The sequence below is a fragment of the Vanacampus margaritifer genome, chromosome 17 (genome assembly GCF_051991255.1).
Source record: "Vanacampus margaritifer isolate UIUO_Vmar chromosome 17, RoL_Vmar_1.0, whole genome shotgun sequence".
NCBI classification, from domain to species: Eukaryota; Metazoa; Chordata; class Actinopteri; order Syngnathiformes; family Syngnathidae; genus Vanacampus; species Vanacampus margaritifer.
Window position 1 is genome coordinate 17862078 of NC_135448.1, and position 17427 is coordinate 17879504.

Consider the following 17427-nt stretch of genomic DNA (forward strand, 5'->3'; position numbering starts at 1 on the left):
GCAGCGTGTGGCATTTATTTTTAAAGGAAGGCGCTAAACACAGCATGAGTTCAACAGATCTTAAAATAAGAAAATAAGCTACTAATGACCTCCAAGATAGCCATTTCATTTTTTTATGAAAACAAACCTCTAATCTGGAAACCAGTCATTTTCAAATGTGTGGTACTTGTGTCAATAGTCGCACGCAGATAAATAAAAATGAAAATGTTCTGCACGTAAAATCATCTTTAAATTAAATTGTGTCATCCTTTGTAGGTCACGGGTCACGACTTTCTCAAGCTTTTTGGAGTGTGAGATCGCCACCTACTGGCCACTTTGAGCAGCGTTCCTTGCCACAGAGCAGTAAACACACAATTCATAATTCTTGGCATCTTCTAAAATGAACTACTTTTTAAGTGTCCATATTGGTAATGAACTGTTAAATTTAGATTTAAAATCTATTGGTGTCCACAGGTTTTATTTGTTTATCGAATTAAATAAGCGGTTGATTAATTAACTGTAAATGCAGCTATTTAAAAAAAACAACACTATTTTATAATTTATTAATATGATAAATTATACATATATGTTGAATGATTAAAAATTTGTTTTATTGCAGAATTTGGTATTTCTTTATGAATATTTTAAAATGAGAATTAATTAAGATTTTACTTTTTTACTAAAGAAAACTTACATGTGATCCTTTTTAGTTTTTTCCCCTTATTTGTTGCTGTTAAATCTCATCTACGAATGACATGGCTGTTTTCAAACTCAAATATGGCCCTAGAACACAAAAGTTTTGTTTTTCCAGGATCGCTAGATGGCAGTGTGCTAGATGCCAGAGCGTCCCCCCCCCCCCCCCCCACCCTTCAGAAATCAACAGACAGCAAAACTGTCTGGGTGACATCAGATTTTAAAACCATGACCTCAAACCTGCATTGCTGCTTCTCAAGCATAAAATAAACCCAAAGCCGCTCCAATGCCAAGCTAAGCAAGCGTGAAACGCGTTGACGAAGGGACGCTTGCGTGTGTCATGTTTGCTGTATATGATGATTTCCGCTAATTCAACAAACTGTTGTCGTCTCGGTTCTCCACTTTCAAGACGACTCGGCAAAGTTCACCCAAGCGTTGTATAACAAGCGTATCGGGGGTAGGGGAAATAACTTGCATTGTATTCACATTTTTTATTTTATTACTTACTATTAAAGAATTACTCAATGTAAATGTATGTGGGCCAGATTAACAAATGAAGTGGGTATTACAGACACTAATCTAAATTTGATGTAGATTGTTGCAATATAAAAGCTAGTTCTATAATACTACAAAATGCACTTTTTTCCTGTCCTGAGTTTATATAGATCAGTATTTCACAACAATGAAAAATCTTGACGTTTTTAAGGGCTCAAATTCGTGCAGACATCAACTTTCATTATGCGACTTTTAAAACGGGAGTAACCACAAAAGTCACTTTACTCGATTGTACAAAACGAAAGTGAACACACAAGGGACTTTCCAGGTGGGTCGGCCATTTTACATTGCAGCTCTCAACCCTGAGATGGCAGTGTTTTTTTTTTGTTTTTTTTGGCAGGCTTTTCCGCACCATTTCGTGTTCCAATTAAATGAAAACATTTTTTTTTTGTAGTAGATGTTAACATGTTATGACCTTACTAACGCAAGCCTTCACAACTTTAAAGTTTTGTCTTTAAACCAACTAAATAGTAGTTTGGAACTACTTCAATAATTATTAGGAATTATTTATATTGAAAACACTTTATAGATATACGTTCATAGAGATATAGTACAAGATATTTGTGTGAAATGACTGGTTTATTGATTTTACTGAAACATTTTCATACACTCAACTGTGTTCCCTCAAAAGGAAATAGTTGTGTTGCTTTTCTGTTTTTGAATCTTTAATGAATCATAAACATGAAAACACAAGACAGGTTGTAAATGTCGGTCAGTGCTTGCGATGTGTTTGGCCGACCGAGATTGGCGCGACATTAGCTTCCCGCGGTGGTGAGCTTATCTCTCATTTTATAGTATATTCCCTTCTTTTGCATCAGCTGGCGGTGTGTTCCGTACTCCCGAACGCCACCGCCGCCTATCACCGCAATCCAGTCGGCCTTCTCGATAGTCTTTAGTCTGTGAGTGATCAGCAGCACGGTTCGATCATGACGCCTCAGCAGCTCCTGCAGGACCTGTCCGGTGAGACCAACACACACTTTTGTAAACTTTAAAAAAAAAAAAAAAAAATCGGTTAATGTAGGTTGAATTTGAAAGTATTTTGGGATGATGTTTTTTTCATGACAGGCCTCCGCCGCTGTTTTTACTCTACCTTGTTTTCACTCCGCTCATCCAAGGAGCTGGTGACTTCATCCAGGATGAGAACCTGTGGCCGTCTGACCAGCGCTCGAGCGATGGCCACGCGCTGCCGCTCGCTCTTGGACAGCAGGCTTCCCCCCTCACCAACCTCTGGACAGACAATCAAATCTTCAAAAGCAAGTCTCAAGTCATAACCTTCAAGTTTGACGCAAGTTGGCAAAAATCAAGCCAGTCAAGCTCACTGCCGTCCAAACATTTTTCACTTTTTCTAAGTGAGTCTCAAAATGAAGTCCACTTTGGCTCACCGGTGTCGTAGCCCTTCTCCAGCTTTGCGATGAAGTGGTGGGCGTCGGCTTGGCGCGCCGCCTCCTGGACGGCAGCCAAAGAGCAGCCCTCCAGGCCGTAGGCAATATTGTGTCTGATTGTTCCGGAGAAGAGCACCGGCTCTTGGCTGACTACCGCAATCTGCGAAAAAACACAAGATTGTTGCCATCTGACTCCAGTCCTGTAGGTGGCGCTGATGCGCATTTCGATGTTAAACGCTAGCTGAACAAGACCACGTAGCCATCCGTGGAACTTGGAATGCTCATGCTTTGGTCCACCTTCATATCGTACAGAAAGATCAAAATCCGAAAACATGTCGTGTCACAACAACCGTTTCCGTTTGGCCTTTCACCTTCCTGCTGAGATAGCGGCAGTCATATGATTCCAGCTCGGCTTGGTCCAACAGGATTTGTCCGCCCTGCGGCTCGTACAAGCGCTTCAGCAAACTGGCGCAGGTGCTTTTTCCTTCTCCAGATATGCCGACCAGCGCCGTCATCTGACCCACCGGCAGCTCCAAAGAGAAGTCCTAATACACCAGAGAGCACAAATGCCTCCATTGAGCTTTTGCGCATGACCGTAACCCGGATGACTCCATCGTGACCGCCCACCTGCAGCACGGCGACCTCGGGGTGCGCCGGGTAGGCGAAGTCGAGACGGCGGAAGACGACGTGTCCCGCAAGCCTATCGGGTGCGAGTTCCCCATCCGTCCTGATCCGAGGCTGTCGATCCAGAACCTCGAAGACTTTACCAGCGGCGCCCACCGAGGTCAACATGTGGCCACTGATGTAGATCAGACTCTGGTAATGCAGGAGACATTCCCAATATGAGAACCTACGTTTCCAGCGCCCACAATTTTACGCCAGTTTGAGAATATAAACTTTTCAGAGCCGATACCCCGATGTTGTGTCCGATATCGGACTGGTAGAGGATGAAGGAGACCAGGTTCCCGGTGGTCATGTGGCCTCTCTGGATGTACAGCCTGCCGTACCACAACATCAGCACATTGATCGCCAAACCTGTCAGCTACACATCACAGACACGTCAATCAACCTCTGTCGGCTCTTGAACTCCCGTAGTAACTTAAAGTAGAAATAATGGTCAATAATCAGTAAATCCCGAAATCCCGCTTTGCCGAGAGCTTTACGTACCCTTTGTGCCAGAAGAGACCCGATCCTTACAATATCCCGCCAGGTCTTGAGCCTGTGCGTGTCCATCATCCGGTTGCCATAGCGACGGGCCTCGTGCTGCTCTCCGTGGAAGCTGCGCACGGTCCGGACGGCCAAGAGGATCTCGTTGACCACCTCGTTTGCCGAAGTCACGGAGTCGTGCGTGGCCTGCTTCAACCGCTGCGAACACGGGGTTGCTCGTTCGTGAGTCATCAATCGGATCCGTCATCCGCGGAGCCAATTGGACCCGTCGGCGTTACCTGGTGGTGTTTGTTGGAGATGGTCTCTATGAGGCCAGTGACGGGGACCTCCAAGAGCACTAAGCATGTTAGCGCCCATGAAAGGTTCAACATGAAGGTCAGCGTGTACACCGTCTTGATTAGGGTCCTCAGAAGAACGTTGATGTTCAGACAAACCGTTTCCGCCATAAGGGGGATGTCTTTGGAAAGCAAGGAGGTGAGTTCACCTGCACACGGAAGAAATACAAAATATTACTGGCGAGAAGTCACACGGATGACATTTTTCGAGTGAGTTTTCCGTTTTCATGCCATACCTGTTTTTGTGGCGTCAAAAAATGCAATCTCCTGTTTGGTCTGAGCTTGAAACAGCTTTCCTTTCACTCGGCACTTGAAGGAGTTAATGGCCCACATGAGGAGACCCCCTCTGCCGCCCGCGCCCACCGAGCTGCTCAAACAAAGCCAAGATGAGCATTCACTTTACCACGGCTTCTCTAACTTGGGGTCTGCAAATGATTTGTGATAAATGATGTTGTGTCATTTCTATTCCTACGGTTGCACGTGATAATTATATTTAAGCGTTGTTCTCACCTTCCCACTGAAAACAAGGCCATGAAAAGCAGAGCTGACAAGAATTCATCTGGAATGTAATTGTCACGCAGGTTGTCAATAACCTTGCCCGTGTAAAACCGGATCTGGATGTCACCTGAGACACAAACACACACTCTGAGAGAAATTCCCCGAATAAGGCAGTGTCGTTTCTTTACATTCTGTCTTTTATTGTGTGTTTAAAGCGATATATATATAAAAAAAGCAGTCAGTTTACCACCGACCATACATCGAATGAAACTTGTAAGTGAAGGTACTACTGTAAATTACATAGACACGTATTACTCCATTTCGAGTCGACCCCTTCCATCACCATCATCATCAAAGTACTTACAAACGGCGGCCAAGGTGAGAAAGCAAAAGCCTCCAAGTAGCAGCACCAAGTCCGTCCTGTACATGCGAACCACCCTCATGAACAAAACCCCTGGCTTTTGTCGCGTCGCTTTGCGGCCGTTGGAGTCCGGCACGCCGACTTCCCAAAACAAGGCAGCGGCCAGAGAGGCTCCGGCGCACATCATCCAGCAGCGCGTCACCCCATTCGCCGCCATCGTCATCGCGCCGCACATGTGGTCGGCGACGCAGTCCAAGGCGGCGGGGAGAGCGCTGTGCAAGGCGAGCAAACGAGCCGGCGCCGGGGGGAGCTCCCCGGAGTTGAGCAGGAAGAGGGCGGCCAACGCCAAACAGCACCGCAGCAGCGCCAACAGCCACGCCGACGGCCAAAACGAGCTCACCGCGCACACCACCACCACCGGCGCCGCGGCGTGAACCAGGCAGGCGTCCGCCGCCAGCGCCCAAAACACAGCAAACGTTTGGCGAAGTGCTGAACTCTTGGTCCCCATTTTCACGCGCATGCAGCCTGCGTGTCAAACCTACCAGAAGTGGATCTACTGTCTGCTTTTGGTTTCGTTTTACTGGAAACGCACCCGACTTCTGATACGTGCGTGCTTCCACTATAAAGACTAAACTCTAAGAACTATGCAGTACTGAAATGTGAAACTATATTAGTGTTATTGAACTATTTTTCACAAATTCAATACGGTATATTATTAGTTACTGTTACTTAGTTACTTGAAGAAGAAAAAACACACACACACCCAACAACATGAATACATCATGCTAGCAATGTAGCATGTTAGCACATAAGTTTTAGATCAGCTCACTTCACAATAAACAGCAGTTTGGCACACAAAAAAAAAGGCTTCAAGCTGTTTAATGCCACACGGTGAGAGGCGCTAGCTAACAGGCTTCGGAAGCTCATCTCAATCAGTGGATGACCGGCAGATTTATTCGCGGAAGTACCTCCTTAGTTGGGAATTTCATAAATAATCTTATAATTTATAATGTATTTGGAAACAAATCTCTGAACTCACATTACAGTCTTAAAGTGACAGTACTAAAACAAACAAAAACTTTTCCTTACATTTTAAAATATAACGGGAAGTGCAGTCTGTTTTTTTCAGTTTAAAATTTTAACTTAATTTGATTTTAAATGTTTGCGTGTGTGTGTTTGTTGTCGTAGAGGCGGTAAGCACTCCGCCATTGAACTCTGGCGATGATTGTTGTCTGCAAAGCAACAACAAAAAAAGCAATATATTATGTCAAATTTACTCTTATTTGTCTTGTATACATATAAATACGTAGTGACTGGCGTGTCGACCCATCCATCAAGTGTGAAATTACACAACCACGTAAATCTGTATATTTAAAACTAGAGTTCATTGTTTGCAGCCCCGCTATATTGTATTGATTTTCTGGATTTTCATTAAGCATTTACACAGTACGCTTACTGCAATGCCCTCGCAGTGACAACAAATGCTCATGTAATAACGTATTTGTGTTCAGTTTACTGGTGTTTTCTTATCTCGTGTGCACCCTTCCCAGAAACGGAAGGTGACGCGGAGAGTGAAAGTGAAAGTATTTGTGGGGGTTGGAAACCAAACACAGACACGTTACGGTTGCTCGACTCACTTTTTTTCTGAAAGAACAACGAAAACACGACGAAAAGAAGAAGAACAAGAAGCAAGAATGAGCGGAACGACCGTAACGAACATTTGGTCCATTTGTAATGTCTTCCTGCTGAGCTGCTTCGTGCAAGGTAAGCGACACAACACTCGACAGTTTTGGGGGAAAAAATGCTTGAAATGCACTTCCCCTCAAAAACGTTTTTCAGTAAAGCATACCGAACGATGCTCAAGAGCATTTCATATTATGATGCCGTTTATTAATGTTGTCACACGCTTATGCAACATTACAACGACGAGAGCTTCGTTTAAGGCAAATTTTTAAGGGAATCTGGTGTGTACCGCACCCCTGTGGTTGAAGCGCGTAACAACAATTACAATTTCGCTTTCTATATATGAAAATAGATTAAATATTTTTTACATGAGGTTCTAGCAAATTGTTAAAATGTCAATTAATGTAAACATACATAATAATGGCAATAACAAGAAGACTAGTGGTAACTTTTAAAATATTTTTGTAGGGTTTAACTGTACAACTTTAATTGACCTATACAATGTTATTGGTTTCAAATGAGTGTTATCTTAAATATACTCTATACTTTTTAAGTTTTGTCATTAAAATTTGCATTTAAAAAAATGACCCAAAAATACAAAATAAAAAAATTCAACAGTGCAAATAAATTCAGTCTAAATTCAAATATATATATATTAAAAAAAAACTTTATTCTTTTTAGATTAAAATAGAAAAAAACAGAACATTTTTATGTTTAAAAAGAAAGTGCTAGATATTGTAGTTTAAAAAACACGGCAACATCTATTGGCTATTTGGCTCTTTAGAACAATTACACTCAATAACACGCCTCAATTAACAAAGAATCCAGTCCAACAAACCTTTCACCTTGATCCAGTGACTAAAAATATCCTCTGCCATTTGACGCGCCACAAGCGAGTCAACTCATTACACTTGTTGTCTGCTTGTGGCCTTCCCGCAGCCTTCGCCAGCCACGCCTGTCCCACGTTGGAGTGCTGGTATTTGAACGAGAAGGCGGCTCAAGGCGGCCTAACGACGCCGCCGAGCCAGGACAAGTCCCTGCTTCACATCAGGACAGGTGGCCACCGTGCAGCCGGCCTCCAAGATTCGGATGACCCCAGCATCCTGAGGGTCTACCATGTTGCCGGTCTGTTGGCGTGTGCAATAAATACATGTCATAATAAACACGTGGAGGGTAACCACGGCTTGTTGTCCACTTTGATCAGATCCGGCGGCGACTCTGTGTCACTGGCGCTCTCGCAGAGGTTCAAACCGCAAGCCCTATTGTGAGCTCAACCGGTTCCAGCCGCAGTTGTCCAGCATCTCATGGGCCGCCTCGCTCGCAGGCCAGCTCAGCCCTATATACCTGCAGGCCGACTGGTTTTCTGCCGCCGTTCAGGGGCTGGACGGAGGGCCCGGCACATCCACCATCATGCGCGCGCACACCGGAACCAACGAGCTGGACGGTACTGAACGCGGTTTTGAATCACCTGAAGAAGTTCTCATGCGCCTTTTCTCTCTTCAGTGGTCCTCAGCGTGTCCTCCACGACAATGGTGGTGCAGTCCAGACTCGGGGAGCAGGTTCTACTGGACTGCAATTTCTGGGCCGACCCCGCATCTCCCCTGCACGGATCCGGCTTTGCTGTAGAGTGGCGCTACCAGTCCCGAGGCAGCGGCCGAGTGCTGCTGGCTTACGATGGAAAATCGGACCGGCTGGTCGAGCCGCCGGAGGAAGGCGCCATGATGGACTTTGAGGGGCTGCACCGGAGTGGCAACGCATCTTTGGTGCTGCAGGAAGCCAAAGTGGACCACTCGGGAATATACATATGCATGGTGTACATGCCGCACCTTCTGGCTCAGGTGACCATTCAGCTGGAGATCACAGGCAAGTTGAAAAGCCAATGAATGGACTTCCACTACAATTAGTTCAGATCAGGCCCCACGGTTTGGATCACGTATCCGTGGATTGGTTGGTAAAAAATCTAAATCCTAAATGTCTATATTAGACATTTTGATTTTTTTTTTATTAAAGGAAAAGGCAATTTATAGAATAAATGAAGACAAATTACTATTTATATATTTTTTATTTTTCTGATCCGAAAAACGATCCAATCCGTGACTCTAATCAGTGATCTGATCCAAACCGTGACTTTTGTGATCCGTTGCACCATTATAACTCTTTTTTGTTGTTGTCTTGCGCCTAGAACCCCCTTCCTTGTCCATCCACCCATCCCCGTTGCCCCTCACCGCCCCCGGTCAGTCTTTGACAGTCCACTGCGAGGCCTCAGGCTTCGCCCCCCATTCCCTGGAGCTGAGCTGGGAGTTGAAAGGGCCTGACGGCAAGAGCAAGTTGTTGGGACCCGGCCAACTCACCGGCCACAGGCAGGCCGGGGACGGCACCTACAGCCAGGACACCCGGCTGGAGCTGGACACGTCGGATCCGGAGCTGGGCAGCGGGGGGGAGCTCACCTGCGTTGCCAGGCATCCCGGGGGCACGCGGCGAGCCAGCGTGGCCCTCAAAGTCATCGGTAAAATGATCTTAAAGCGCAAATTGCGATTCATGTCAGACTCTATCATGAATTTGGTCCTGTCAGGTTTCAGCACACCGTCCATCGAGGACTCCATGGCGATGGTGGGCGTGGCCCTGGTGCTCTACGGCCTCATCAAGATCGTCTCCTGGACCATCCTCCCCTCAGGTGGCTAAAATTAGCTAAGCTAATGTGCTTGTCGGGTGACGTCGTGTTGCTGTCGTTTACTTGGGATTACCTAATGCACCTTTGAGGCAGCCACAAATAGCAAAATAAATAAATATCTAAATAAAGTTGAATTACTTATATTGATAGTTTAAACAGCAAATATCTTACATGATTTGATTCCAGCAGCGCAAAGCATGCACTGCAAGCATTAGCAATAAAGTAAATGTCTTTTATTTTCGTCTGTAGATTCAAACGAAGCAGCGGAATCAGACAAGGTAAGTTTATTTCTCAAACAAAATGTCAATTTCAATGTTTTGTCAATATATGTGAACTTTTAACTTTCAACTTTCTGCAGAAAAAAAAGTGAAGAGGCTTTCCCGCTTTGTCAAGCAACACTGGAAAATCCAAACAAAATGATGCATTTGACTTTTTCCTTGTTACACATTAATGACAGCCAACAAGACTTTTAATGTAAATTAAATATATATATACATTATTGTGGTCTGCTTTTAAATCCCTCCAATAATTGCTAACGTTGCTTTGTGTTTGGGGAAAATTTCAAATCTGAGTGCTCATGAAAGTTGTCAGGCTTGTTTATGTGATCTAATACGTGTTTGGTTTTATTTTGGTATAGATTGTAATTTAAGTTCTGCAAAAAATAATAAAGATTTTGAACACAGTACATTGGACTCAGGTTATTGTTTTCCCTGTATATATATATATATATATATATATATATATATATATATATAATCATTTACCAGGATTTGGGAATTAATTCATGATTACATCATACTTATTTCAGGACTGACACATTTAACACAAAGGAGTTTTAAAATGCCTTTTTGCTCAACGTCCTGCGTGGTGTAAATGTTTTACTTCCTGAAGATGTACCAACAGAGACGTTAGCAAACGCCATAAATTTCTGTAAATCTTTAACCGACACAATAGGATTCTTTGTCACCTCACCTCACCTCATTTTTGCACTGCTGCTCTTGCATTCAGATTCACACGACGACAATTCCTAGGGATATTAGCAAAAGTTCTGCAAAAACTTCCAGCTTCATGCAAGTTAATAATTTTTAATTGCAGGTATTTCAAAAGTTATTTTGTGCAAGTCATGCTTCGCATCAGGCAACGCTTCTTGAGATGTTGCTTGTTTTGGACTAGGTTGGCGGGGTAGTACCTGCAACAACAACAAAAAGATGCAATTTTGGAGCAGACGCAAAGTCTTAAATTTAGCCGGGAACATGAAGTAGACACACTTTATTTGGCCACAAAATATGATGAGGTGGACCTCCGGGCTTTAAGTTTGTCACCCAAGGTGATAGTGTATCCAACCAAAACATGAAAACGATGATTGATTTATTTGTTTGTTGTAGTCTGACATTCCAAAGTGTTCACGTAATTTCGACGCTCATAACTAATTCCCCTCCGCGGCAGAGGGTGGCGCTAGTGAGCCAAGTTTGTGATTAGCCCACTACCCGTTGAAGATGCTTTCGCATCGGAAGCAGACGAGCGAGACCTGATCGGAAGCGCTTCTACGGACGTTTTCGAGGTCTTTCTAAAAATTTTAGGTTGTATTGATATATGTAAAAAACCCTGAGACGAGACACAGCATCTTTTGCGATATCGCCGACTTTTCGACGAGACTATTAACTACCCAGCTCAGATTTATTATTTACTTCTCGTGAAATCGCGCGGGAACTAGGTCGGCAATGCTAGCGTAAGCTAACGAGGGCAAGTATTGGACAATGCCGAGCGGGAGTTGATGTTCCGTCCGAGTGTTATCTGGTCCTAGCCAACAGGTTGGTATAAGTCAAAATGTTGTTTGTATTTTTATTTTTTTGTCATCGTGTGAAAAGGCGTGTTTATGCTCGCGGTGTGTCTTGTTATGTGGCGTTACGAGCTTCATTCTTTTAAGTTCACACATAACACTCCACAGCTTCTTTGACGTGTTCGAATGACGTTTGTTAAGTGAGCCAATTTACTCGGATTTTTTTCACAGAGAGGACTAATAATAAACTAACTGATTTTTTTTCTTCTCTACTTACTTTGCTCAATGTGGATATAAACATGACCTGTTTTAAAGAGGAGAGCATGAGCAAACCGCTTGGCAGGACAAGCTCAGACAAAGTAGAGGGACATAGAGGAGATACTAACTGTGACACTAAAAGTTTTGTGTTGCACTTACTGTGTCTTACTTTTTGCCTCAAGAAAGAATCTCCCAACAAATGGCGGCGGCCCCGGCACCCACCTCAAATGTCATCGTCTTGGAGGAAGACAATGTCCCTCAGCCGTCGTCCTCGTCCCGCCGAGTACAGCTGTCCGCCCCGACCCACATCACCCAGTCGCCTTTCACTTTGGCCAAGAAGAAGCAGCACATTCTACAGGCGGAGAATCACAAGTTGTTCTCCGAGGTGATCACCAGTTCTTTAGGCACAATCTCAATGAGACCAGAATGTTTTGTTTGATGCGACCAGGGTATTGCCAGTATGTTTCCCAAAGCGTTAACAGCAGTTCTCCGATGTTTGTGTTGTCCGTTCCCTGCCTCCCTTCAGTTCGTGGAGCACGTCGTGGCTGTGACCCAGGACTGCCCTCAAGTGTTGGAATTCCTGAAGAAGAATCACGCCAAAGCCTGCAGCAACTACCTGTCGTCAGTAGAGTTCCGTAACAGCTTGGGCCGATGTTTGACCCGCCTGGAGGCCAACCGTTCCAGGGTGTTTGTCTACATTTATGAACTGTGCATGGTGCTCAAGCAGCACAAAGACAGGAGCAGGAAGAGGAAGAACCGTGAGAACCCTTCTACCTCAGCGTCGGATTGCCGTCAGTCTACCTCGTTGACCAGCCAGACTGTCGAGACGGGCGCGCAAGAACAAGGAGGGAACCCGGCGACGGAAGACGAGAAGCCGTCCACGTCGGGGCTTCAGGAAGACCAGCGGAAAGCGGAGAAAAAAGCAAGCAGGGCCTCCAGGAAGCAGGTTAGCGCCCCGACGGCTGCTTCGCCCCCGTTTGTCGTCCCCATGTTTAGGGGAGTTCTCCTCAGCCGTGCTCGTACTTCCAGATCGCATATCTGGAGAACCTGCTGAAGGTCTACAACGACGAGATCTGCCGCCTGCAGCGAACCGACCTCTCGTTGGACGACCTGGATGCCGAGGACTCTTTGTACATTCAGGAACACAAACTCAAGCGCAAGGTCGGCCTGCTTTTTGTCCGGGGGTCGCTTATGTCCCGCCAGCCTGCGACGCTCACGCCGCTTTGTTTTTGCTCCTGGTGCAGATGATGAAGATCTACAACAAGCTGTGCGAGCTGAAGGACTGCACCTCGCTGACGGGCCGAATCCTCGAGCGCAAAATCCTCTACAGTGACACCAGCTATCCTGAGATTAGCAAGAGGGTGAGAATCTCTCCGATCAGAGTATTGTCGTTTTTTTTCTTTTCATTTTGAGAACCGCTGCCTTCAATCGTTTTGTCATCCCGTCAGATCCAGCGCTACATCAACAGCGCCGAGGTCTCCGTGAACCCGCCCGACTACCAGGACATCCTCCAGCAGGTCCAGCTGGCCAGCAAGCGGCACAACCTGCGCCTGAGCAACAAGGAGCTGGAGCGGCTCGCCCGCAAGGCGTTCACCGACATCGGCAGCAAAATCCAGCAGAGGCGCCAGCAGGACCTGCTCTACGACTTCGGCTGCCAACTTACCAGCGAATATAAACCGGGTAAGGCCCGCCTTGTCTTAGACATGGACTCTCCGCTGCCAGCTGACCTGCTTTAATTGAAAGAATACATTTTAAAATAATTCTGCGCTTATGGAGGTGAGCATTGATTATTATTATCCTTCAAAGAACAGATACTTTTTATAAATTACAAAAAAAGAAAATGAAACTGAACCACATAACTTCATCTAACGAAGTCTCTTAGCTTAATGCGAACGGAAATTAGCATTGGTGTTATTTTATAGTATTTAGAAACCTTCAAACAACTGCTCCTTTACATTTTTTTTATTTAACATTGTACGTTTTAACACCAATCTCTTCAATTAAATCACGTTACTTCGTTTAAGGAAATCTGCTAGCTTAATGCTATCATATAATGCCTGAGATGGGGTAAGAGAAGTTAGCATGGGTGTTACAATAACTATAAATCTTCAAACAACTGCTACTTTCAAATTTTTTATTTTTTATTCAACATTGCAAATTTAAACACCAATCCTGTCAACTAAACCACGCAAATTCATTTAACAAAGTCTGCTAGCTTAATGCTATCATTTAATGCCATACACCTGAGATAGTTCAACAGAAGTTAGCATTGGTGTTAAAATAACCATACCCAAAAAATGTGTTTACAAAAAAAAATTTCATTTTAACACCATTCTTGTCAACTAAATCGCATGTGCAACTCAAAAATAATCTTGTTTTTATGGCCGTATTAACCAAACAAATTTTCAACCAACACCAAAATGTTGTGTAATGTCTGAGTTGTTGGTCATTTCGGAATTGCCTGCACTGTGTAAGAAAATCAAAACGTTCAACGCCTTCTCGTCATCGCCGCAGACAACGACCCGGCGCTCAAGGACACCTCGCTGCTCCGGAAGTTACGGGACAACCGCGAACTGGGTCTGAACCGCCTGGAGGACGTCATCAACAAATACGCCGCCCAACAGGACACCACGGACGAGAATGACAAAACGCGGCGGCACGTTGAAGAGGTACGAGGGCTCCATGGCCACCGGCCGCATCGCCACGGGGATTTTTTTTTTTAATCATTTCCTTTTGTCTCGTCATTGCAGAAGGACGAGGAGGAAGATGAGGAGGAGGAGGACTTGTCCTCAGAAGCAGACATTGAAGAAGAGATCAAAGCTAGCAACCAGCAAGATGGACCAGGTACGAACCGTTGACATATCATCTCAAAGTTAATTTGTCAGGGTTGTTTTTTAAGCATACATTTTTTGGGGGGTGGGGAAATGATGAAAATATTTGACAAAAGTCGGTAGACTTCAAATCAAGACGCCTATTTTCCTCCCCTTATTAGATGATGACGACGACGACGACGAAGATGGCGGCAACGAGGCGGAGAAAATGAGGAACAACGAGGACGAGCCGACGACAGGAAACGTCAGCGTAGCGACAGCGACGGCGGACGACGAGGCCGTCACGAGCGGCCTCCACTCTGACCTCAGCATGTCGGGCATCTCGCTGCTGTCGGACGACACGTCTGCCAACCACAGCCCCAGCCATTCGGAGCCCACGCAGTCCTGCGCGCCCTCGCCCGCCGCAACTGAGGAGACCCCCCGTCCTGCCGTTCAGGTCACCAGCAACCAGAGGTGGGAACAAATCTCAAGTCTTAACTCATTGTGGCAAATTACACCAGCATGGAGTTCCAAATTAGGAAGACAACATTTTCTTTACAATAATATGAAATAATAAAATAAAATCCACCCTGTTTTTATCCATCTCAGGAAGCGGCCATTTTGCGACTTTGCCACTGAAAATGACATCACAGTTGCCTCGGGGCTTGGGTAACGACCAATCACGGGTCAGCTTGCAAACGGCACATGGCCAAACTCAGAAACCAGGTGAGCCATGATTGGTCGTTGCCAGAGCTCTTGAGATACTGTGATCAGGGATGTGATTTTTCCGCTAATTCGCGGAATTCCGCTTTTTTTTACCCCCCCCCCCCCCCAAAAAAAAAAATCTATTTTATTTTATTTATTTATTTATTTTTTTTAGTAGTTCATTGTGTATGCACATGACTCCGACAGATAACATCTTCTGCTATAACAAAGACATTTGTGGTATGCTCTAATATGAGTTACTTTTCATTTGGTCATGATATAATTATTTGTTCATGCTTCACCCCCCACCCCCCACTGGGCACTGCCCTGGACCTAGCTGGGTGCCAGCGGCCCCCAGACCCCCGGCTAAATTTTCAGATAATTTCACTTTGGTCAAATCACATCCCTGTGTGATGCTAGTAGCAAAATGGCCACCCTCAGAGATGGAGATGGTAGATTTTGATTTTTAATTCATATTACACAAATGCAAAATTAATTAGAAAATTAAAAAAAATATTAGGAAAATTAAAAAAAAATATTAGGAAAATTAAAAAAAATTACAATTTAAAATTAAATTAGAACATTTTAATAATTATTAATTAATTAGACATTCTGGGGGTTGATTTCGGACGTCAAGTGACTGGTGGAGTCAAAATGACATTATTTTTAATTATGCAGAATTAATTATCCTCATATCAAAAGTGGCATACCACAAGGCTATCTTCTGAGCCCCCATGCCTTTTCATTTATATGGAGCGTATAACCTCAAAGTGCTCCCCCCCCCCAGCAGCGGCACCGACCCCCCAGCAGACATCAATGAGGCATCCTCACCTCTGACGCTAGAGATGATGTGCCACTCGCCCATCACCAACGGCACCTCGACACCACCCGACCATAGGCTGAGCCGGACCCGCAAGAGGAAAACGCGGGGCGCCACGCCCGAGCAAAATCACACCAACGGCGTCGACAGGTGAACATCTCGCCGTCATTAATCTAACACTGAGTAATATATTGCTTGTGTTTCTTTATAAAAATACATAAGAAGAGGACTTTTAAAAAAATATAGGTTTATTGAGGAACAAAACTGAATTTTCAGAATCATTAAACCCTAATTTCTATTTTTTTTCCCCCTGTGGAATCTTTCAGAGAGGTGGAGGTGCTGCTTGACATGGGCGTCGTCTGCGTCTCTCCGCCAAAGACCACCTACGCGTCCGACTGCCAGCTTGTCAGCAGCTCGCAATCGCCGCCCCCAAAGAAGAACAAAGTAAGACATGGACCGTCCTACCCCTTCGCGTCGCGTCCCAGCGCTAACGCCACCTTGTCTGTCTTGTCGCCACAGGTCAACGTCTCCACCCAGTGCGACCCCTTGGAGATCATCGAACTGTCCGACTCGGAATGACCAAGGGTCACAAGTTCACATCAGTTTCTATCTACTGGGAGCGCAACTTCAACTCAGGACACCTAGGGGGTGCTGTAACGCCAGTTTGTTTACATTTTTCTACCGTCTTAGTGCGTTGGATGTTTTGGTTGGATCTCATGTTAAGTGCTACTGCAGAAACATTTTGAGATGTTTTTCACCTCAGCCTTCTTATTATGATCAGAGACGATTGACCTTCAATGTCATCAGCTTCACTTGAGCTCCGCCCACTTAGCGTCCTGAGTTGAGAGCGGCAGACATTTGAGCCCGATTGTCAACCCTTTGGTCTAAAAAAAAAAACTTTAATTTTGTGTGCTCATTGTATTTTTTAAAGTTAAAGTTTTGGGAGACGTCAGAGGTTACTTTTGATATTTTGCAATAAAGTAACTGAAACTTTTTGACTTTGACTCATTTTTAAAAAAAAATAAATAAAAAATATTTCATGAAATAAACATTCAATAAATAAACAACTATTTAACATCGACATTAAAAAATATATAGTTGTTTAACTACATTAGAAATAACATATTTTTGTTAGTAAAGCAACCTGACTTATATTTATCATACTTTTTTTTAAACATCAGTTAGCTATATAGTTACCACCAACAACAAATAAAATTTAATGTAGCGCTTGTGCAATATAGTCTAACTCTTTTATATTCCATCTCCCTTTTGAACCTGCAGTTGATGATATTTGAGTATAGGATATTTCAACTGTTTATTTTTCATTTCTGTTTTTTTGTACTATTAATCAATACAGTTAAAAGACACCTCATTGACATCTGCATTATTGTAAACGGAGTCTTAGGCCATTAAATAAATAGAAGTGTCAAGAAACAAATTAACAAGAGTATAGACTGGTGCAGACAGACAGTCGAGATATATTTAGAGGGACAAATATTCATACACCGGAAGGCACCGTATTGACGTTGGAATTATTGTGAAGATGCCTTTAGATACAAGGACTACCGTTAGTTTATTTTTGCGCTCCAAAATAAAGTCCCGAATGCGCCCTTCACGTATCATTGAGGTACCCAACGCACAAAAAACACACTTTTGATCAAAATGATCTGTATTTGAGGAACGGACGGTCTCAAGTTTGTAATAATTGACTTACAAGTTTTCTACGTGCC

The 17427-nt window shown here is 44.3% G+C and overlaps 3 protein-coding genes across 3 annotated transcripts; 2 read left to right on the forward strand and 1 right to left on the reverse strand.

Moving 5' to 3' along the window:
- Positions 1-1787: 1787 nt before the first annotated feature.
- On the reverse strand, positions 1788-5533 carry tap2a (transporter associated with antigen processing, subunit type a). The gene is made up of 11 exons (XM_077548845.1): positions 4974-5533; positions 4622-4736; positions 4348-4478; positions 4055-4260; positions 3777-3974; positions 3523-3651; positions 3237-3425; positions 2981-3154; positions 2610-2769; positions 2318-2454; positions 1788-2180 (listed from the first exon to the last, which is right to left on the reverse strand). Exons 1-11 carry the CDS (start codon positions 5488-5490, stop codon positions 1983-1985), a joined length of 2154 nt encoding a protein of 717 aa, XP_077404971.1. The 5' UTR covers positions 5491-5533; the 3' UTR covers positions 1788-1982.
- A 982-nt stretch (positions 5534-6515) lies between these two features.
- tapbp.1 (TAP binding protein (tapasin), tandem duplicate 1) lies at positions 6516-10009 on the forward strand. The gene is made up of 8 exons (XM_077548846.1): positions 6516-6734; positions 7593-7778; positions 7858-8097; positions 8157-8516; positions 8836-9159; positions 9226-9327; positions 9574-9602; positions 9683-10009. Exons 1-8 carry the CDS (start codon positions 6665-6667, stop codon positions 9692-9694), a joined length of 1323 nt encoding a protein of 440 aa, XP_077404972.1. The 5' UTR covers positions 6516-6664; the 3' UTR covers positions 9695-10009.
- Positions 10010-10804: 795 nt separating this feature from the next.
- daxx (death-domain associated protein) lies at positions 10805-16692 on the forward strand. The gene is made up of 12 exons (XM_077549565.1): positions 10805-11135; positions 11545-11747; positions 11889-12308; positions 12392-12523; positions 12607-12723; positions 12811-13042; positions 13877-14031; positions 14113-14206; positions 14355-14646; positions 15665-15847; positions 16024-16141; positions 16217-16692. Exons 2-12 carry the CDS (start codon positions 11562-11564, stop codon positions 16274-16276), a joined length of 1989 nt encoding a protein of 662 aa, XP_077405691.1. The 5' UTR covers positions 10805-11135; positions 11545-11561; the 3' UTR covers positions 16277-16692.
- Positions 16693-17427: the final 735 nt, after the last annotated feature.

What these genes read in the sequence shown, in the direction of transcription:
- tap2a (XM_077548845.1), bottom strand. Translation starts at nt 5,490, where the DNA reads ATGCGCGTGAAAATGGGGACCAAGAGTTCAGCACTTCGCCAAACGTTT. An exon ending in TTTTGACGCCACAAAAACAG is followed by an intron (nt 4,261 to 4,347) that starts GTATGGCATGAA and finishes TTCCGTGTGCAG; the next exon opens with GTGAACTCACCTCCTTGCTT. An exon ending in TCTCCAACAAACACCACCAG is followed by an intron (nt 3,975 to 4,054) that starts GTAACGCCGACG and finishes CCGTGTTCGCAG; the next exon opens with CGGTTGAAGCAGGCCACGCA.
- tapbp.1 (XM_077548846.1), top strand. Translation starts at nt 6,665, where the DNA reads ATGAGCGGAACGACCGTAACGAACATTTGGTCCATTTGTAATGTCTTC. An exon ending in CATTCAGCTGGAGATCACAG is followed by an intron (nt 8,517 to 8,835) that starts GCAAGTTGAAAA and finishes TCTTGCGCCTAG; the next exon opens with AACCCCCTTCCTTGTCCATC. An exon ending in CGTGGCCCTCAAAGTCATCG is followed by an intron (nt 9,160 to 9,225) that starts GTAAAATGATCT and finishes TGGTCCTGTCAG; the next exon opens with GTTTCAGCACACCGTCCATC.
- daxx (XM_077549565.1), top strand. Translation starts at nt 11,562, where the DNA reads ATGGCGGCGGCCCCGGCACCCACCTCAAATGTCATCGTCTTGGAGGAA. An exon ending in GCAGGGCCTCCAGGAAGCAG is followed by an intron (nt 12,309 to 12,391) that starts GTTAGCGCCCCG and finishes TCGTACTTCCAG; the next exon opens with ATCGCATATCTGGAGAACCT. An exon ending in ATCCTGAGATTAGCAAGAGG is followed by an intron (nt 12,724 to 12,810) that starts GTGAGAATCTCT and finishes TCATCCCGTCAG; the next exon opens with ATCCAGCGCTACATCAACAG.